Source organism: Phalacrocorax aristotelis, chromosome 14 (assembly GCF_949628215.1).
Source record: "Phalacrocorax aristotelis chromosome 14, bGulAri2.1, whole genome shotgun sequence".
Classification (NCBI taxonomy): Eukaryota; Metazoa; Chordata; class Aves; order Suliformes; family Phalacrocoracidae; genus Phalacrocorax; species Phalacrocorax aristotelis.
The window spans coordinates 10089440-10112055 of NC_134289.1; the positions used below are offsets into that span (position 1 = coordinate 10089440).

Here is a 22616-nt window from a genome sequence, read left to right on the forward strand (position 1 = left end):
AGGGTTTCCTTGGATTTGATTTGGGATTTGATTTGGGTAACAGAAAACATCACTGTCACCAAAAATTACACATTCTGAGGCAGGAATATTTTTTTTTTTTTTAATAAGAAGTCTGTAACAGAAAAACTGCATTCTATTCAGCTTTCAAAAAAACCAAAGATGAAATAAAGGATTTTTCCAACTGCTCTTTCAAATCTCATTGAATGAATTTTTAAAAAACAGGAGTTTAATTTTGTTTGCATTTTCTGTTTTACATTTTCTCAGAAGGATCATAAAGGAGAAAACACGCCTACATGCCTTTTCAAAGAACTATTCTCATATTTTGCTGCTGAAAGTGCTTAAAAACTAATGATGGATCTCTAATCCACTGCAGAATACATTCTGTGCTACATGTAGCCATTTTTATGTATCAAAAAATTACAGGCTCAGAACTTTTATCCTCTGAATATTTTGCACTATCAAGTAACAGCAGTTACAGTTTTGCCATCTCTTGCCATATCTGTTTCTAGAGACACTTTTTGAAGCTACAGCAAATTAGTAAATGCAGTGTGGAGTTTTGGAGTAAGCAGAACCAGTAGGCAGTTTAAATATATTCCTAGGAGGAGATACCAAGCTCCATCTGCATGGCTGGCACTAGGGCCTGGAAGACCCTTGTAGGGGATTCTCTGTTTTCATTCTCCTGTCGTCCATACTTGGCTAGCTCTTGCTCGCTTCTGCGTAGCATTTGGCTACGAGCTTAGAAAAACATCTGATATTGATTATAAATCTGCAAACAGACTCTCCTTGAAAGACCTAGATACTCTCAAACCCAAATCAAGACTTTGAGAACTCTGAACTCCACAGATCAGACCCTTTAAATCCCTTTTTAGGAATTATTTGCCAATCACTGGTAAAACAGGTAATGAATTTTTAAAGCTATGTTTTCTATAACTTTTACAGTCAAACTTAATACCTACTTCAGTTACCATAACAAGAGTTGCAACAGATGCTTTTGGGTTTAATGAAGACAGTCAAGCAGATTTATTGTCTATTTCTTCTAGAGGTGACTGAATAATTTTCAACAAAACTACTACCAGTACAGTCTTTGTGTGCCTATATTGAATAGCATAGTCCAGACTGCAGTTCTTTCTCTTAGAAATGAACCACCTCAAGTCTTTATAGATCAGTCAAGTCTGCTGCAATGCATGACTTAGCTGGAAGCAGTCACTCCTGTGACACAGTCCGGGTTGTCTTGCTCTAGGCAGCTGAGCATGCCATCACCTGTGAGATCATTGCTTATGTCTGAGCTAAAAGGGGGGAACTTTGAGAACACTCAGTATTCCTTCAACTTTGTTCATAGTGCAGCTCTGTCTTTGCAATTATTCCCCCATTGGTTGTACCTTTCAGAAATACAGACTTGGCTCCCACACAGGCAAAGCAGACAATGTATCATATGGACTGGTAAGCAGAGACAGCTCACATCATCTCAGCAGTTTAGCCAGAATTGACTTTTGATGCCACAAGGATAAGAGGTTGTTTCTGGCCAAGCCCAGGCTGCTTCTGCCATAGGAAATATATATGAAGGTACAAACCACAGGTGAAGTCCCAGTGGTGCACCCAGGTGAGTGGATCTATTATTCCTGATGTCAGCTGACAGACGACAGAATATATGAGGAGTGGTGCTCTTGCCCTGCCCCCAGCAACAGCTGCCTTTCTCATATCCCAACCCTTCTCAAGGGGCAGCAGCAATGCTGGCGAGCCTCACGGAGCCGCCAAATCCATCATCAGAACTAAAGCTGATACTACACTTAGAGTAACTTGCCCCAGACTGCCTGCTTTGCATGTGTCTTGAGCCATCCTGCCTTTAAGCCCATGCATGTGAGAAGTTCCTCCCATGTGCAGGAATCATGTATCATATTTCAGAAATACCTTCAAAAGATTCCAAGTGACTGCAATAAGCATAAGCAATATACCAATTTAATTTCTTTGTTGTGTAAGATGCCCACTCGCTGAGGCTGAAGAGCCAAGCTAACTTGGAAGAAGTAAAGAAATGCATCCCAAAGCAGATTTTCCTGTGTATGCCAAGCTCTACTACACATGGCAGGGTAGAGGAGATAAAGCTTGCATCCTGTGCTTATAGGTATCCCTAGCACAGAATCTGGCTCGTGTTCACAGTACTTACACTGTGGTGTAACTGGGAACAGGTCAGGTCGAAATGCATGTGGGCCTGGAAAGATTTTCTATGCACAAATTCTCAGCCTGCTTGTAAAAAATAAGTGTGATTTGCACTATTTAAAATCAAGGCATTGCTGGGGTTACATATGGTCCAGAAGATCAGCTGTAATGTGTCTGAGGATCAAGCCAGGCAAAAGTTCACGTGGTTATTGATGGGTATAAGGTTATGCTTTCAGATCGCTATGAACAGAAAGAAAGCAGGCTGTGGTCCTCATACTAAGCTTCTATGAACTGAAGGCAGCTACAGAAGCATTTAATAAATTTAATAAATTAATGCAGTAAAACATTACCACATACAGTGATTTCTAGGAGACAATTATTCATATTTCTGGGAAAAAAGTTAAATTCCTCAAAGTCCTCACAGAAATAATCCTTCTATTTTTTAAGTAAATGGCCTGAATTTTTACAAAAACATCAAATAGCTACTGTGTGCCATTAATGACAACAAACACAATCAACTTCAAAAGTTCACAGGCAATATACAAAAGGAAGAACTTCCAAGGCATTTGGTGCAATCAGTTCAAATGAGGCAGGTGGGTAGGAATACGCAACTCCTATGGTTCAGTGAGTTAGTGCCAATATAGACTATGATATTAGAAGTACTCGGCGACATTGTTGCACAAGAAATGTCCCATTATAGCACGCTGCACTAACAGCAGCAAAACCCTTGAGAATTTTCCAGGCCTTGTCAGCCCAGACTGCTTTGACGAATAGTATAAACAAAAGATGAAATAATCACTCACTAGTTTACAAGCACTGAAGTACAACTATCAAAGATTTTTAGGCTACATTATGACAGTGGCACAGTCACACTTGGCAAACAGGCCAATACGGTTGTCAGATATCCCAAATTCCCATGTTCATTTTACATCTCCGAGGCTTATGCCTCCAAAGACCTAGGGTTCTCCCCCTTCACATTGTATTTCCCTGCAGAAAACAATAGAAACGATAAAATCCAAGGAGGTTGTTCATCTGCTTGCCAGCACTTAGATAATGGCTTGACATTCAAAAATGTCACTCAATTTCTTTCTAGCCTTTGTGGTTGGCTAATGATAAGACAAACCCTTAGTACTTCAAATAAAGATTTAACAGATGTTTTTAAGGAAAATAAACATAAGTATGAGGTTAATGACAGTGAGCATTCTGTCATTTTATGGTTGGACTCGATCTCAAGGGTCTTTTCCAACCTAAATGATTCTGTTACTCCATACTTCTGCTCCACGTCTGGGGAACAAAGCTGGAAGGATCATCTGGGTCGCTGACTCCAGTCCTCTGCAATCACTGGAAAATACCATCAAGGGGTCAAGAGCACACCAGACCTGTGAACACCAAGGATTATTTCCTAAATCTACTACCGGTTTCAACCTGTGGCTCACAGACCTATCTAGGCAATAGAAATATTTTTTAAAAAAAAAAATCAGGTCTGTTATCAGTAGATTTGGATTATCACCCCTCTGAGGAACTTTTCCAGAGGTATAGAAATTGAAAAAGCTTGAAAACTACTGGCCTACAACCATCCCAACGTCTACAGTAAGAGGCCAAAGGCCAGAACTACAATGCAACTCAAGGACTGCAGAGGAAATTCAGGCCAACTTGCTGGCCCCAACAATATCAAGAAACGTGTTATGTCAAATAGTTCAGAAATTCCTGAAACATGGATCACAACCCACACAGCACAGAGAGTAAAAATGAAATAAGTAGCAGGTCCCCACTTATCTCACCAGGGAAAAAAAAATTCCTTCACAAGTCCACATCTAATTTAACCCATTTCTGGTTTAAGCAAATGCAGTTTAGCAATAACAGAATTAACTGATAGGTGTACCAGCCTAATATACCAAACAGCTCATCACTGCCTCTGGCCCGTCTGGTACTTTGGGTGATTGGAGGATCAAAGCGTGTCAAAGGATGACAGCAAAGAGAAGGGAGGGAAGGAAATAAGGGGTGAAGCACTAGACTACCATTTACCTTAACCTATGTTTCAAGAGCTAGATCCCTTCCTGAGCCCTACAGACAGGTTGGAAGGAGACATGGGATGTGTGATAACACTACATGAACACTGGGAAGAGGAAGCCCAATCCCAAGGACACCTACAGAGGTCACGAACATTAAGTTTTGTCTTCCCTACCATGCTATACAGATCAGAGATTGGCAAGCACATGAGAAACTGCATTGGGAGTCCACTTTCTCTTCACCTGGTAATTCTCATTCACCAGCAATCAGAGTTAGAGTCAAACTCCCACAATTAAAAACTTAATCCAGGACAAGCAACCAGAAAATCAATTGACCTTTCTCTATATCAAGATAACTAATACGCTCAAGAAGTTTACTTCCGACATCAATATTTTTCTATAGAAAAAGAGATAAAACAAGTTTCCAGTGAAATGTCATCAAAAAGAAAATATAATTATGGAGAGAATGGAATAATGCTTTTTTAAGCCAATATATCCATCTTGAGACAATCTTCAATATACTTTAGAACATTTCAAGCAATTTTATCAGCATTTAGGAAGGAAAAAGAACGCCTTGAGGCTAGCCCTGTCAGCAAATATTTCCCATCTTCAGTTTAAATCTCAATATTATTCCAGATTAATGCATTGCAGGCACACTTTTTTAAAGCACCGTGAACACACTATTACATCGATGGCCACACTTTTCCCATGCAAGCCATTATTTGCAAATGTGGATACCCTGATAAAAAGGGTAACTGGTAATCTTTTGGAAAGAAAACAGACACACTTCATACTAACAACCTCTCATTAGGAAACTGAAAGGACTTCTTAAAATGAGATTTATGAGACCAAGATCAAAGTACATCTGCATTTGCATCCATGGTTTCATGAAGATAATGATTTTGTCATATCTGTTAGAAAACTTCTGGGCTAAAAACTAAAATAACTTAACGTAGGGTTTGGTTAGGTTTTTTGTTTTTTGGTTTCTTTTAATCAATCTAACATCACCAAAAATGTTAAAAAAAATAAAAGAATTGCCAAGTTCACATATATACAGACCTTTTTTCAGGAACGATTCCATTCTCCCTCATGCATGCTTATTGAGTTTTAGACCAGCTTCCTCAGCTGGTTTGCATTTTATCAACAGTATCATACATTTTCCTATCAATTCTCAGGCTATTTATTAACATTGTAATAACATGCTAAGTCTTGAAGATCCCACTTAAAATTCTCAGCTTCAGAGTGCATTTTCCAATGGCCCTAGAACCTATGACTATTTCCCAGTTAATCTGATAATCTGGCAAGCTATTTGCAAATAATAGGTTCAAAGTAACACTGAAGAGATGGAGATATATTTTTAAAAGACAGAACTCTCTAAATCCATGCATTTATTTTTGTTTCCTAAATACAGTACAGCCCACCAAGACAGTCATTGGGAATGGATTTAAATGGCAAATTGACACAAGCTTTCATTTTGCCTTAAGGCAGTTTCCAGGGGCACTGGAGCCAACAGAGCCTTTCCAGCTATCACTATGCTGTTCTACTTTCAAAGAAACTCCTCCTATTTCTTCTTCAACCTCAGAGAGAACAATCTTACCTCATTAGTTTAATAAATTGTCCCTGGAAGTGAACTGAATGATGCAGGCTCATGCGTTTTTTGCCTGTCCCTTGACCAACTTGTGACTGAGTTTAACTTGAATTTAACTACAGAAAGTGTCGTGTGTATGTATGATACATATTTTTCTCCAGGGCCTTGTATAGTAGTTCTCTTGTCTCATGTGTTGCATTTTACAGAGTACAAATTTTACAGTTAACTTACATTCCAAGCACAGGTTTTGGACAAGGGTAAACTACACCCTTGGGCAACTAGCAGTGCTATTTCTGAAAGGAATAAAATAAAATAAACCCAACTTTATACATTATAAGTCTGTCACAAGTTACAGACCGTAAGCTTTTCTCCCCTGAAAGCCCAAAGGAATATCAACATTTTAAAGCACATTTTCTCTTTTTACAAACATGAGAGATCCAAAATAATGTCTTTCCCTATTAGTTACTCCATGTAACAGCTGATTTATTTCTTTTTCTGAGAAAATAAATTTCAGAGCCAAAACATCACACACACTCTGCTCCAAGCCTTCCTCATATAACATCCTTTAGGAGATGTGCCAGTTCCACTGGCTCAACACAACTACCCATAACTTCTCAGGGCAAAAGATAAGATTCCAGTTTACAAATAGTCTCCCTACAGGCCAACAACACTAAAAGGCTGGTTAGCAGGGTTACCAAAATCCAGTTTAGAGCCGCATTGCCCCCAAAAGTGCAGGACATGAACTCCCATCTTTGATCAACAAACTTTATTTCTTGCATATCCATCAGGTGCTTTTCTGCATGTTGAGCTGCCTAAAGGACAACATCGCTTCGAAAATAATTAGCACAAAAAAGAAAATTTAAAGGCATTAAAATTATGACAATAGATAATCTGCCTTCTATTTCATGGACATTTTATGAAGAATTTTTTTACAAAATTACCATTTTAGCTGGAATGCATTTAGCTGCCAGCATTGCCAGAATGCCTTATGCAAATACAACTGACCACTTAAAATTTCTTCTTTACATTCCTGATATTTTGCCATTCCTTAGAGCTACTGTGATGCTCTTGAGGAGCACCTCTGACTTCTTGTCCATGTGTGTTCTCCATTTCCTTATAATGTCAGAGATACACAGCTTTAAAGGTTAAAAATCTAAAATCAAATAAAAAAGAGTGGAAGATTACCCATCATATCAGTGAAAGCGGGATGAGAGACTTAATTCTGTAACACAAACCCCAGGCTCACCGCAGCAGGCAACATAGTGGAAGCTGCGTGAAACTTAAAGGTTTCCCTGGCTGTCACTGAAAGGTGGTAAGTCTCCCAGAGACACACATTTCATTTCCATAATGCAGTTCCACTTCTCTTAATCTAAATGGGAAAGACAAAACCTTAGTTTTCTCCTGTAGATATAGTAACCATTTACAAACCTTAGAATATGCTCTGGAAAAAACGCCTATGTACTTCTGCCAACAGATGTTGTCATTATGATGATTAAAATGGAGTGGAAACAGAATAATCCAGCAAATCACAAAAAGCATGTTCATAAAATCTATTGCATTGAGCAGTGGCAGGGAGGAGGGAAGTACAGAGAGAACACCATGCTACCAAACAAGAGAAGGCAGGTAAAAAAAGGTTTATGAGAAAAAAAAAGAATTAGAAGAAATAATTTATACTTACAAACCTCATCATTCTACTTCCTAGTGAACCTGCTGTCCATATAAAATGGAGCATGGCTGGAAGTGAGGAGGTCCTGGAACCACAGACAGGAAATTATGTATGTCGCACCAGCTAGATGCCTTTGAGAAACTGGAGTTTTAGTGAAGAACTCCAGGCATAAAGATACCAGCTACAACTGTATGGTCCCTGACTTGGCAATAAGACACTAAGAACAAGCCAAATGGATAACAGAAGGAAGCTCTTCCTCAGATAAATATTAAGTAACTACAAAAAAATCTAATGAAAGACAGCAAAATGCCTTTTGAGAACTAGGATTGCAGATCTGATTCAAAAAGCATCAGGCATCACTAGTCATTGCATTGCCCAGACAGCTCTGAGTTCTAGCTGACATTATGTTTTATTTTTAAGCAATGGCGTAAAAGCAAAGAGGACACACCATGGTCACAAAAATGTAAACTGCCCTCGACACAAGACAAGGCGTTAAGCCTTTAGAAACCAATTTGTGAACCGACCTGGCCACACTAGCACCACTGCCACAGGCAGAGAAGGGAGGGAAAGATGAGTCCAGCCACCTGCTTTAAGAAGCCTGGCTCTAATCATGCTTGACAACAGCACTTCTGCTTGCCTGCACAGCTGACTTTGTGAGTACCCATCCAGAGCCAAGGCAAGACCCCACTGGCTGCCGAAGCACTGTAACACATTTAATGGGTGCTCTAACTCGTGGCTGAGGATACAGCTTGTCTAGAAGCCTTGCTGCAAGGCCTTCCTCCCAAGTGTACCCTAAGAGTTACCATACAGAGTCCATCAGCTCCCTTACAAATTTTTGGGTTTTCTTAAAAGGAAGAAAAAAAGCTAGGTAGTGTTGAAATGTGGCATTACTTTCCATGCAGACTGTGCAACACTTTAATCCAGATATAAGCACCCTCATTTCAAACTGCTCTGGACAAGTGATCTTCTACAGGCAGAGGTTCAGTCAACCTCAACTTCTGCTAGACCGTATCTTTCCCCATCTTGTCCTGTGAGCACATTTGGGAGATGCCTTTTCTTCCCTCAGGAAAGGAAATGCCTGCCACGGGCTGACTATTTGCAGACTGATTACTTGCTAATGCAGTGGCACCCCTGCCCTTCTCCAGCTTCTTTAAAAATCCAGACCCGTACTGTGCAAACATCTCACTCAGACCAGAGGAAGTGCAAGCTTTTTCTGTTTCTGTTTGGGTCACTAAGTCCTACCTATATCAAAACCACTGTTAGTTCCACAGTAACTGAAGTACTTCAGGACAAAAGCAAGCTGAAAGAAAAGAAAAATAAAGTTTCAGTAAAAATAAACTTCAAGCAGATAATTGGGTTTTTCTCTTTTATTTTTTGTGCCCCTTCAACATCCTAGCCATCTGTGTTTTGACCCTTGCAGACATCACAACCTAAGTTCCTTTTCTCTGAGCCTCTCAGATAACCCTTTTCATGCCAAAAATATTCTCAAGTAGGAAGAAGGTAAAGAAAATATTGGTCTTTTAGACTAAAATGCAGCTAATATTACATTTAAGACAATGATCAGTTTATATCAAAGTTTTCCTTGGACTTCTAAATAATTTTTAAAGTAAATGTACAATTAAGTCAAGCGTTTGCAAACACACAGAAAAGACACTAAGGGGCCCTGTGTCCCATGAACCAATTCCTCCTTCCACCATCCCAAGCTCTACCTCTAGCCAGGAGCAGAGAGGTTAAGAAATCAAAGAACTACGGAAATGCTGCTCTAGATCTTTACACAGTGTCTCCACTGAAAGTATTACCAAGCAGCAAATAACTGGTATTTCCTAATGTCAAGTAATGGTATAAAGTAGAGTAACTTACCTGCTGACAAAGACAATCCTCATTAACTTTACAGACATTCGCTTATATGGAAAAACCTTTTATTCACTTTCTAAATAAGAACGAACCAGATTGACAATGAGATTTTGAGGATATTGAAAGTATTCCATCAGCAATGCTACTAGTTAAAATCTCAAAGACTCAGAGAAGTAAGTTAAAAAGCAGAGGATTAAATAACTGGACTCAGAAACGTGATACATAATGAGAGCTTGGAGCCACTGGGAGTTTTTTGGTTTGAGCTTGTTGTATCTTTTAAGAGAGAAAGTCATTTCTTAGACATTATTCTGTTGAATTTAGGGGAGAAAAATTGTTTTCTTACTGTCCTTTTACTCCCTTTATGAAAGGTTGCTAAGGGAATGGTTCTCAGTAAGGTCAAGCAGTAGAAACCCTGCTGTGTGTTTTAATGCAGCCAAACACCACTTGAAATTAACGCCTCTTGGTTCTTTTTACTTTAAGCACTGGCTGTTAGTGCTTTCCAGTATTAATTCTTACTGTGTATCTGAATATGTAATACAACAGGCAAAAAGAAAAAAATGGACAGGCATCAAGATGCCACAATGGGGTCAAAAAAAGGAACTTCACAAAAGCAGGGCCAGTGTTGGCAGACTCTCTGATAACACAAACCTTTCAGGCTATAAAAAGCACTCCAAACCCACAAACCTGAACACAGTTTCAAGCACAGCAATCAGGTCTCCAAATTATAATTAAATGCAAGCTATTAGCAGAAACATAAAAGAAACCCTTTCCACATATTTCTCATTTCAGGTATTTATTGCCTTAAAGTTATGTAAATGAAAGAAGACTTGGCATATTAGCATATCATTATCATCTGCCTTTGAAATGATTACAGATCTACCTATGATATAAAATGAGGTTCTCAAAATGTTGCACCCTATTTAACGGCCTCAATCCAATTTTCTCATGGACAAGAATCTTAATAACCAAAGAGCTACATTAAGGATCAGCATTAGCTGCTCCCTTTCCCCAGTGAAGAGTGAAATGGAAAGGATTCTCAGGATGGGCACCCATATTTCAACTTCAGGGCTGACACTTTTTTGTGTAAGGCAGTCTGCATAACTTGTATGTGCCCCGTGCATAAAATGATTCCTTCCTTGGTCTGAAACCTGGTCTCTTTCAACAGGTTTCCAAATGGAAAGAGACACACAACATTTCTGTATGTAAGAAAAATCACTGCAAGTTCTATTACATAAAAAACCCTATCAAAACGCAAAATTGAACATGTAAGCTATTTTTCAAAATCACCAACACAAATACCTGTAAATTATGGACAAATCTCTTGCCAGAAAAGAAATAGCTGTGTGGGCCACTTCGTTCTAGCAGGACACTTTCAGATAAACAAAGTTATCTAGATATCTGCTTAAAAAAAAAAGCAGCTGTAATTCATATAATTATAAGACTGACACAGCAGTATGATTCCAACAATGCATTCTAAGTACATTTTTTTCTGAAAGGCAAATTGAAAAAACACCTCTAAGCATGAGATGACAGAGACAAATAAAGACACAGCAGGAATTCCCCTTAGATGGAATTTATTATGAGTAAAAGTATGAAAAACATTTTGATCTTTGCCAAAAAAATGAAGAAGAGTTTGACTATGGTTCTTCTGAAATGGCAAACAGTTAAATCCGAAGTAACTATTTCGGCCACAGTCTTAGTGTGCTGTAGTCTTACAGTCAGACACTATTGTAGTCGTGTAACTCAGCTTTGAGGCTTTGTTTTGTTTTCCTTCCAGTAAATAACTATGGTAAGCCATGAACAGCTTTAATCAACATGATGATATCCCCTCTCTTCAAAGAATGTGTGGTTTTAACTTCTTTCACTGTATGGCTAAACCATGGCATGATAAATCACATCAAAATATTAAATTCATTTCATTCTGCAAGTATGGAGATGTAATTTAAAAGGTAATACTTAGTCAATAATCTAATCGTCTGTAGCTGGAAGATTCTGAACACAGAAAGGCTCAAGGCATATTCCCTGCTGGACATATTGCAGTAAGTCTAGCAATTAAATTATTTGGTCAGGGTGTATGGGGATGCATGTATATGCATTTATACAGATTATATTTCACAGTTTAAGATCATTTTCTTTATCCATTATTTTAACTAGATCAGGCTGAGGTGATTTTGTATACTCATTTCAAATTTACAGATCCTCCTCCACAGTAATGGCTGAGAAAAGCTGCCACAAAGTGCTCAAATTAAAAAAAAAAAAAGAGAGAGAGAGAAAAATAAAATCTTTAACCCTGAAAACCATTCGCTAATGTTTTTATCAACACTGCTTATTTCTGATCTTTTAAGATAATTTCTAGCATGATAGTTAATGAGGTGGTATATTTTCTATAATGAAATCCTAGATAAATGAGCAGGATCAGCAGCAGGATCAGTGGGAAAGACCATTAGGTACTGAGAAAGGATTGTAGCCTAACCTACAGCTGCTGTTGTGTATGAGACCCTTACACCAGATGGGTGACCCACACCTAACATGGAAATAAAGGTACTAGCAAGTCTGCGTATTAGAAGGGAGAGAAGAAATGAGCTTAACCTGTTATCTCACTCGTTATCTCAGATGGAGGGAGTGAAAAAAATCAAAATCTTTCAGACGAACTAAAAACCTTTTAACTGCGAGGCACGAAAACAACAAGGGATCCCCTGTCACCCCACAGCACCTCCTGCGGCAGGCTGAGCACACCACCTCCCCATCAGCAACCTCCCCCGCGCTGGGGCAGGAGTCTGCGCTCCACACAGGTCCCAGCCATGCTGTCGGTGTTTCCACAAAAAAACCACCACCACACACCTTCCTACCTTGGGACGCCAAGCTGCGAGCCCAAGGCAGCACCTCCTTCTTCTCCTGACTGCCTGCTGCACCCCAATGCATGGCACTGCCGGGAGCTCGCCACCCTGAGAGCCCAGCCCCGGGCTGAAGTGATGGGAGCCTCTGCAAAGGCCGAGAGCATGGCTGGGGCGGGACTAACCCCAGCGGCGGTGCGAGTGGGACTGCCTCCTCAAAGTACAAAGTATTTCGCACCTGCAGTTAAACTGTGACCAGAGCCTGAATAGCCGGGGCTACAAAGTAACAAAGCGCAAGTGGAATGAAAGGACAACACAAAGGCGTGTTCGGATGTTTGCCCACAGCCTGTAGCCTGCCTTCATCCTCAGCACCAACCAGACTCCTTCATGGGCTATCAAGCCCTTTCCTTCCTGCTGAAGGCATCTGCAGGTCCCTGCTTTCAGCATAACAGAAACACAAGAATGGGAGGAGATGGACGTTTTAATTTGTTGTTTTCTTCAGCTCTGCGAAACACTCCGGTTTATAATACACGGGGCCATGCAACTATAGAGCGTAAAAACACAAGCACAATGAGAAGACAGCGTCACAGATGTCTTCACTGCGGCAGTCCTTAACAAGTCTTGGTCTGGTCTCAGAAGGCACAAGGAGGTAAAACAGTTAAGCACATTCACCCCACTGAGCAACAGCTTTTAACTGCAGCAGACTAGTAGAAAAAATGTGTATTTGCACAGCAAGGCCTCTCTGACCATGGGAGGGAACCTCTACCTACACTCGTCCTGGCCGTATTTTAAAAAGTGTTGAAAGCTCAGATTAAAACTAGGAAAAAAAATATATGTAACAATGTTCTTTCTGAGGAGCTCAGAGTTCACCTGTCAAAAACTTCCAAACAGGACCCCATGTATCCTGATGAAAACAGCGTGAAATCTGTGTTTGAGCAAGCTGCAGAAGAAGAGCAGGTAAAGGTGACATTACGTGGCAATGAAAGACTCAAGAGAAACCATTGGAGAGACATGAATTGATGTTATATTGATACAGATGAGAGCTTTTTATTTTTTGTTTTACATTAAAAATCTAGGTACAGCCTATGATTTCTATCTAGGTACCAAATTCCCCAATCCAGTGCAGTCAAATCAATAAAGCTTTGGGTTTGTTTTTTTTTAAAAAAAAACCCAACTAATAATTTCTATATGCAATATTTTATGAAATTGTTGCTGCTGTTATGCTTCACTTTCCTTTCTCTCTTCCATTCTGGTATTAAAATATCCTAAGTCTAAAAACAACAACCTTTACCTTTGGGGCATGTGAAACTACAGCTCAACAAAACAAAACATCTTACTCCGCATTTACACAAACACCTATCTGATGTAGCTGTATATGGCTCTGGACCTGGGCTTACCCAATGGCAGGGGGAGGGTTATCACCACGACCCAGGGGTATCTTTTCACAGCTGTTGTTAGGTTTTCCTCTTCTTCATTTAATAGCCACCTAAGTTTAAGTTCTCCTGACAGAGAAATCACTGCTTTACCTGAAGTCTGTGTTTTGCCAAAATCAGGACGCAGCTTCTGGCCCACCTGTGGGTTTCCGGGCAGGGACATTTGCACTGCCTTGAAATACAGTATCAGGGTTGCAAAAGGGCTATATGCAAATATCCCAAGACACACACACACACACACAGAGGCATACAGTCGCTCCGGTCCTCCACGGTTCCCTACCACTGGGCAAGGCACATATGACAAGCACAGCTCTGCTTGGGATTTTAGCCAGATAAATAAATGCAAGAATAGCAATGGAGCTGATGAGTCCCATTTGCCAGGTCTTTATTTCATTTCAGTTATCTACATGTTGATCAGCTTATACCTTCTCAACAAATAGAACTGTTGGAAAGCAGCTGTTGTAGTAACTAGAAATATACATGCTGAGCCAAGACAGTTCAAGAACTATGCCAAGTACGTATGTTACCACGTCCTACAGACTATCATAAGAGATCAGGTTCACTCAATGGTATACAACACAGACATCCAAAAAAGCAGCAGCTCTGAGTTGCCCTGAAACCACAGCAGTGTACGCAGGACTGCCAATAAACCCATTTATGGAACACAATTCTTGCTCTCAAATCACATTCTGATTTTCCAAATTTGTTCTGGTTTCCAGAGCTGACAGCATTTTAACATCAACAAGCATACATACAAGGCTGCTCAAATTAGAAACAATTCATCTGAAATTGCTATGCAGAGAGAACATCAAGTTTCAGCTCCAGGAAAGCTCCATAGATGTGAAAGCATCATCCACCAAGAAAGAGGATTTTAAAGTTTTTCAATTTCTGAGTAACTGTCTCCTTTAGATCCCTTCTCCAAAGAGCACTACAAACAGCTAACCACCCCCCCTCCAAAAGCAATATTTTAAAAGCTTACACATTCATTTTGTTTGGTTTTTAGTTTAAACATGCCATCACGTCTTCAAGCCCAGCTGGAAACTTGTTTGCCACCCATACATCATACACAAAGTCCCTTTTCAACACCAATGGCAGGCTCTAAAATCCCAATTTGGATTGAAAGCTTTAAAGTGTTTCTCATACCTTTGAGCTTATTTGAATCCTTGAATCACAAAGAGGTTACCACAGTCCTAGCTTAAATACACACCACACACAAACAAGCACTTATTATCTCACATCTCAATGACTTAACAGAAACTGAGCACATAGCTCTTTTGGAAGCAAGGGTATAATTCAACATCATGTTTGTGGTTTGAGCTCATTTCCTTAAAATCGTATGAAAAGAACAATAATTCCCCATATATATTTTCTCCCATGACAGTCAGTGAAAAAACAATTTTTCCCTCAAGTAATTGCCACACACATAAAAGCAATATTCCACAAAATGCAACAACTGTTTGCAAGTGCAAACAGACAACAAAGTCTTATTTTACGTGTACACCAGGGCCTGTTTATTCTTTACTGCTGCATCCCTTGCCACTGGAATTCCTGCCACCCACTTGCCACACTTATTTGGAGAACGAGAGTTTGATGGGGCCAAAACAATCTCTTTATTTATCAGCAAAACAGGATCTTGTTCCTGCAACATACATTAAAATAAGAGGTAAAGACAGAACACAATTTACACTTTTGTTAATTACTATTCTCTGGCACTGACACAGCCATTAACATGAGTGTCCACCAAGCCTTTAAGAAAAAGGATCTCTGAATTTTATTTATCTATTTCAGTCACCAGAAACTCTCACAATAGTGCCCTTCTTTCTCTAAAGCAAAGTCAGTGAAGCTTTTTTCCCAAATCTTAGGACATTTCTCAGCACCTTCCAGCATTGAAAACTACTCCATTTATGAAAGGCAAAGTACCTTCTGTTTGGCCTTTAGCTCTGCAAATGTGCTGCTCCAATTAAGAAAACCCTACAGTTACCGCTCTTCTGTGCTTCCTCACCGTGCAGAGGTTCTCCAACTGCACAATAAATGCCAGGTCAAACACATGTTAAATACTATCTCCATCAGTAATTAAAGCCTTGTTACTGCATAATAGACCTTGTTACATGGAGGGGTGGCTTCCCACAATTTTACCAGCATGGTACTGCGCATCATTGAAATGAAGGTCCTAGTTCGCAGCAGTCTTTAAAAAGGGCTCAAGGAATGGTTTACAAGATCATCTCATAACACTGTCCAAAAGTCGCTTCAAATAAAACCAATATTTGTGATTGGTTTGATGGCATGAACTATTCTGGCGGTAGCATCACAACGGTCTGTTTTTATTCCAGATTGGTTTTTACTATAAAAAGTTCCATCGTTATGAAACTAATGCTTGCAACATTGATTTTCATGGCGCTGCCTAGAAAGACACTGCAGAAGAATAATGTGGATGTCAGGGCATTTTATGTAGCAGCAGCAAGATTCTCTAAGCAGTCAGGGCAGCGGATTTGCTCCAGGTTGTTTTGTCTACTATACGCAATATTCTAGCAAAATGAGCAGGACATCCGTACAGTGAGATACAATGAGATTTTGAATAGTCAGAATGACACCGAGTAACACCAGGCAGGGAGGCACCGCTCCGTAAGAACAGCCCGGCAACTTGTACGTCCCACAGATCATTCTGTCAGCACGTTGTATAACAGTTTCAGAAGTAGGAAATTAAATCTTAAATAAAAGAAGACCTGACCTGACCCAACAAAGCAAGCCAGGAAATTGAGCAAAGTCTGATGCTCTTCTCTTAGCTCTCCCACTGTGGCAAGGTTTTATTCGCAGATAGGATCATTTCGTAGTCCTCCCAAAAGAAGACACACTGATATGCCTTAATGAAGTAGTGACAGAGAACAATTTCTCTTTGGAATTGTGAACATTCATCAACCACTTCCTTAATTCTCCAGCACAGGATCAGTTCATCAAAGAGCAATTCTAATTGCAATGGACACATGGGCCCTGAAAGGGCATATTGGAAGGGATAGAAAGAAACATCTTTATTTACATGTATTCAGGTAGCACAAAGATTCTGTATCAAAAAGATTAAAAACTGCCCAGAGTCTTTTCTGTGGCTCCAGCATGGTATTTTGACAGAGAAATTTTATTTTCTTAGTAGTCTTCATAAATGCAATACTGATCTTCAAGGTTAGCAAATAAACCAATTAAACAATCCCACTAGATCAAGAAGAATCCTCCACTTGGTGATGCTTCTCTCTTTTCAACAAAACTGAGCAAAGGGGCTCTGTCCACAAGATTGTCAGCTCAGATCCCAAGGCATTCAGAATAGTTTCATAAAGTTTTACTTCTGAGAAGAGACATTGTTGAAAGTAATTGTTCAGCCAGCCAACTACTGTCACTTCCATGAATATGAATAAGCTCCAATATAGGACACTAAGCTTTTGCAAATGTAAGAAGATCCAATTGTTCGGAGTTAATCTTTGCCAATAAATCAACCCGCCGTTATTTAGAGATTTTTATTTTCCTCTGGTGTCTGACTATGTGGGTGGAGTTTTGTTTTAAAGTCCCCTTCTTCCCACTTTCACAGAGACTTTTTTTTGTATTACCTCGCTAAGCTTGCAGAGCAGCAGGAGAAATCCTGCTGTTAATGAGATCAGGCCCTTGGAAAGGTATACAGCGCTGCTCCTCCTGAACGTGCATGATATTAACTAGCACCTACTCTGAGGAAAAAAGGCGGCAGAAGAAATTGTGCAGAGTTCATGAAAATTAACATTCGGTGTAATTTTGCAGCCATGATTTACATGTACACAACTTAGACATAAATACATATGGATTAATGCAAATTTTCATACCGGGAAAGATTTGCTCTGTGCTCTGTAAAACTAAGGGTAAGGCTGGCAATGAATCACTTTCTTAAATATTCTAGTCTGGGTATATAAATAGCTCTCTGTTTCTAGAATAATTACTACTGAAAAACACAGCTTCTGAAATAACCTAAGCCATAATTAACCTTGGCTTCATTAAATCACAAATAATATCTTTTTAAAGTCTTATTTGTAAAGGCAAGCTGATTAATTTAAACATTTCCCTTTGCAAAAATCTAATTGAAATGATTTACCTACGTAGCTACTTGTCACATCTTGTAAACTCTGGGAAGGTTTTCGGCCGGCGCCTCGGCTACCTCGCCCTCTCCCAGCCACCCGGGAGGGAGCTCCGCGCCCACGGGGGTCTCACCGCCGGCCCCCCAGCTCCGCTTCCCATGGGGAGGGACGGGGGTGGGCAGAGGCGCAGGGCTTGTGTCCCTCCACCTGCCGCAGCCATTTCCACCAGCGACGAGTCCTTCTGCGCGGCCCCTCACCGCCGCACGACCCACCACCACACGCACACTCTACGGGTGGGACCCCCTCTTCTCTACCCTGCCCCGCCGCGTCGGCCCTGCCGGGGGGCCAGCTGGGCTGGGCACGGCTAGGCTGGGCTCGGCTCGGCTGGGCACAGCGCCGCAGCAGCCGCACCACGCCGTCCCTCCCCTTTCCTTGTAAGACAGCGCCAACCCCCGACCGAAGAAAAGTTTCCAGCCGAGCACCAGGACAGGTCCGAGCTGCTACCGGCGCCCAAACCCCCTCCCCGCCGACCGGCCGGGCCGGGGGCCTCCCGCCCTCAGCCCCGGCGCGGCGCCCAGCCCACCCGCGCCGTGGGTGCCGCCCCGGGGGCGCTCACCTTCCTGCACCGCATGGAAGGGGTTGTTGGCCTCGATGAGCTTGATGGAGTAAGTGATTTTCTCGCTCTGGAGGATGTCGTCATTGAGGTTCAGATCCGACACCGCCTGCTTGAACACCTCGTCGTCCTTGGCAGCATTGCCTTCGAAAATGGCACCTGCGGGGAGGAAGGCGGCGGAGGATGAGGAGGGCTCGGCCCCCACCCGGGAGCCGGCTCGCACGCTGCCAGGCGGGGCAGCTCCGGGGGCACCAGGCACCCCCGGCGCCGGGACCCACGCGTGGGCGGCCTCGCCCCGGGCACGGGGAAGCGCTACCCTCCTCCCGGCATTCACGGAGCCCCGAGCCGGGGCAGGGACTCGCCTCGCCAGCGACGGGGCTCGGGAATTGGACCAACTTTTTGCTGGCTGCTGCGCCGCTCCCTGGGTCGCTGCTTTTCGGGCAGCGGTTTTATTGAGGCTCCCACACACGAAGGTGAAGGCAGGATTTGTGTCCAGTAACCTGGCAGCTTTAATTTCCCTGTCCTGTTTATACAGTTAACGTGAAGACATCTGGCGATGGGCGTTACATAAGAGCCCCTCTGGACGGAGCGTGTGTGTGCGTGGGTGCCCACGCCGGGCTCGCTGCCCTGCTCTGCGCAGCGCCGGGAGAGCTTCAGTGCTGGCAGCAAAACAAGCGGGGGGGGGGGGGGGAAAAAACCAAAAAAAAAACCACACCAAACAAAAAACACACACCAAAAAAACAGGTTATCCCCCAGCCTGGAAAAGTCCTGCTGATTCACACCGTGCGTGCCTGTGGCTGGAGCCTCCGCGCACCGCCCGTGTGCGGCCCCGGCTCTGCAGGCAGCATCTCCGCCCCCCGCCCCTGCCCACCGGACCGCTATTTCTGCCAGGAGTGAGTTAGTTAGCAACCACCGCTCGGGCTGAACTTGGTGCGTGGAGAAGCCGAGGTGACCCCGTCCACCTGCAGGAGAAGCGGGGCGGGGAGGGAGGGCCGCGGAGGATGCTTCTCCCCCCGCCCCGGGCGCTTCCCGCAGGGCGGCCCCGCCGCCCCCCCGCCGGGGTCTACCGGGCCCTGGGGAGCGCCCCTGGGCCGGAGTCCCCGGGCTGCGGTCGGGACTGACCCCGTCTCCTTAATGGCTCTGCAATGCTGTCTGCCTTGGCTGCGCCCCCAGGCTCCGGAGGCGAGCGGCGCCGACCGGAGCCTCCTCTGCCGGCCCCGGAGCCGCCGCCGCCCGGGGCTGCCGCCCCTGCCGGGAAACTTGTTACGGGGCCGGTCCCCCGACTCCCCTTCCCCGCCCCGAGCGACGCGGGACTTCCTCCCATCCCCGTGGAGCCTCCCCTCGCCAGGATCGCTCCCTCCCCGGCCCCCTCCTTTTTTTGATCTCCCATCCTCCCTAAAAGGCTGGTGGGAATTACGGCTTTTCATTTCCCGGCCGTACTCCCGTCTCCTCCTCTATCATCCTCCCTCCACAAGTGATTCTCTCCCCCCTCTCCGCCCCTAAACATCCTCATTTTCGTTCCTGCTGGTACCTTTCAACACCAGCCAAAAGGTGACTGCAGAGCCTCGCTTTTGCTCGCCAGGCTTCCCGCGGACATCACCCTGCCTCGCTCCCAGAAGCCATAAAAGTTCACATCAGCCTTTCCTTTGCTTTTTATTCATCCCTCTCTTCCTCCCACCGCTGATCCAGCCTTCTCGCTGCCCAGGGGTTTTAATGAGATCTTATTCAAACCACAACAGTTGCACGCACACGCACAGAGCCGCTGCAAATCTCGCCTTCCGAACCCTTCCCCTGCCAGGTCCCCCCGCATTCCGCCTCGACTGACACCTGCTAGGGCGGGGGGCGCAACCCGGGGGGCGATCGCCCCCAAAGTTTTCCCCTCCGAGCACGTTCGGATTATGCCTCTTCTGCTCGGGTGGTGGGGGCGGTTGTTTGTTTTCGGTGACGAGGAGACACGGGGATGGGGGGGGAGCAGAAAACCTTTCCATGCAAACAGGTCCACGCAGAGGCTCCCCAGCCACATGGGAGACCGCAGCCCCCCCGCCCCGCAGCCCGGCCCCGCATTTCCCCTCTAACTTTACAATCGGGTTGGGGGGGGGGGGGGTGGTGTCATTCAGCAGCCTTTCTCCCCTCCCTCCTCCTCCTCTCTCTCCGCGGAGTTGGATTGAACCGCAGCCTGTGACATTACCGCGGTTAAACGAGACGCTCCTTTAATTTAATTCTTTATCTCCCGCGTCCCTCTCCGCCCCCCCGCCCCCCCTCTTACCGATGTGGATGATGGAGTCCGCCCGCACCGAAACGCACTGAAATATCCAGGGGAAAAGCCAGAGCATCAACACTTCCATTGCCAGCCTCTCGCACAGCACATCAGCCCGGGTTTGGGGGAGAGACAGGCAGAGGAAAAGAAGGAAAAAAAGGCGCAAGGGCAGGTGGAGCAAGGCGGCGGGGGGGGATGCCCAGACACCCCCCTTGGAAAAAAAAAAAATCCCCAATTCCCTAAGAATTTTCCAAGATTCAGGAAAAACGGGCGCTGGGGAGAGAAAGAACAGCCGGGGCTGAAAAAGCACGGAGGTAGATCCCGGGTTGGCAGGCGGCGCGGCGGAGCCTCCGGCGCTCGGTGTGTGCCGGGGAGCCGGCAGACCGCGAACTGCGGAGCGGCGCCCCCCCCCTCCTCCCGCCGCCCCCCCCGCCCGCCGCCGCCGCCGCCCGCCCCCCGCGCCACGTGACTGCGGAGCCTCGGTGCCGCCGGGGCACGGCGCGGCGGCGGGGGCATCCAGCGCGACTGGCCACCTTCCCATACATCCGCTGTTATGTCTATATACCTTCTATACATATGTATAGCTCCTGGGGGAAAGGCGCTGGGGGCCGGCGCTCCACGCGCGGGGAGCGGAGGAGGGGGCGAGGCGGTTCGGCTGCTCCGCGGTTACCGGGCACAGGCTCTTCCGTGGGGCTGCAGCCCCCGCCCGGCCCGGCTAGGCTCGGCCTGGCTAGGCTCGGCGGGACGCCCCCGGAGGTAAGGGCGCGGGGCCGTGGCTGGAGCCGCTCGCCCAACTTGGGCGGCCGGGGCGGTGTCGGGGGACACAGCACCGGGGGCGCCGGGGCGGGATGCCCCTTCCTCCTTCCCGGGACAGGATCCGCGTTTGCCGAGCGAAATGGAAATGTGAGATTTTATATTTTGTTGTTGTTTTACCCCCGCGCTGGGGGCAAGGGGGTAGGGGAGAAAAAGTGGTACAGCAAAACCGTCCCTTGTTTTGTTTTGTTCTAGCTTTCAATGAAATCTAATTCATAAATTGGACATGCTCGGGCTCAGAAGACTAATTCATCCCCTAAAACAAACGCATCAGTGATTGCAGGCACCCAAACGTGACAAGCGTCTCAATATGCCAAGGATCCAGAGAAAACAAATTCATTCAGGAGCCCGAAACGTAATTAAAACTACTGCCAAGAAAATGAGTTGAGAGCAGGATGTTACCAAGATTATTAAGCAGCGGTGGGGCGAGGCACGGGCAGCAGTAGCAGCAGGTCTGGATAAGGCAGGTAGGTCTGGATAAGGCCAGCCCTTGGGCAACCTAGCTGGTCTGGTAACGGAGGACTGGGGCCGGATCCTGCTCCCGGGGAGGGCACACCAGATCTCAGAGCCTTGGCAGGGGAAGGATGTGGCCCCGGGAGCCTGCCCCCCTCCCGGGGGCTTCAGGGGGCAACCTGAAGGCTCCCTTTCTCCCCATCCTTACACCAGCAGGGCCAGGTAAATTCAGCTCACTTTTTATAACCATCACCTGTACATTCGCTACTAAATTCTCCAGCTGCTTAGCATCTCTAGCTTGCACGAGAGGTTGCTGCAACGTTATATCTTTAATATAGACAACATTCTTTTCATGCAGAGCACAGTATGGCAAAAACTGCTTAATGCTAAGGAGTGGCAAATATGGATAAGCTTGACAGTGGCTGGGGAGGCAGAAGGGGGAGGGAACACGGTATAGATGGAGCAGAGCGAAAGGGAAGGAAGCAGAAATGGAAATGATACGAACAAGAATCCCTGTTGATCCACATGCGTCAACAGCCTCCTGTGCAGTGGCAGTTACATGCACAGCTTTTGAACAGGGAAAAGTGGGGGGTAAATAAAACAAGATATACTCTTTAAAAATAAATCACTTGCTAACTACTCCTACTTACAGTCCTTGTCTCAAATATGCAATTTCACACTGGTCAACGCAGGATATATACTATACACTGTATTTCATGTAATAAAACAGTTAATTGAGATAATTGGCTTCTGGGACAAAGATCAATAGAAATGTTCCTTATTTGACTACGTTCGCAAGTCAAAATTAATTCTAATTTACATTTGCTTCAAATCAATATGCACTTAGTGACTTA

At 44.4% G+C, this 22616-nt stretch overlaps 1 protein-coding gene across 3 annotated transcripts in view; it reads right to left on the bottom strand.

The window, feature by feature from the left end:
- The window catches only part of GRID1 (glutamate ionotropic receptor delta type subunit 1), a 537290-nt gene extending 516267 nt beyond the window's left edge, over positions 1-21023 (bottom strand). For all 3 annotated transcript variants that reach the window (XM_075109572.1, XM_075109574.1, XM_075109573.1), the window contains exons 1-2: positions 20506-21023; positions 18243-18398 (exon numbers count right to left, since the gene is read on the bottom strand). In XM_075109572.1, coding sequence (XP_074965673.1) covers positions 18243-18398; positions 20506-20584 — 235 coding nt within the window. In that variant the 5' untranslated portion in view covers positions 20585-21023. The remainder of the gene's footprint in view (positions 1-18242; positions 18399-20505) is intronic.
- Between the last annotated feature and the right edge of the window lie 1593 nt (positions 21024-22616).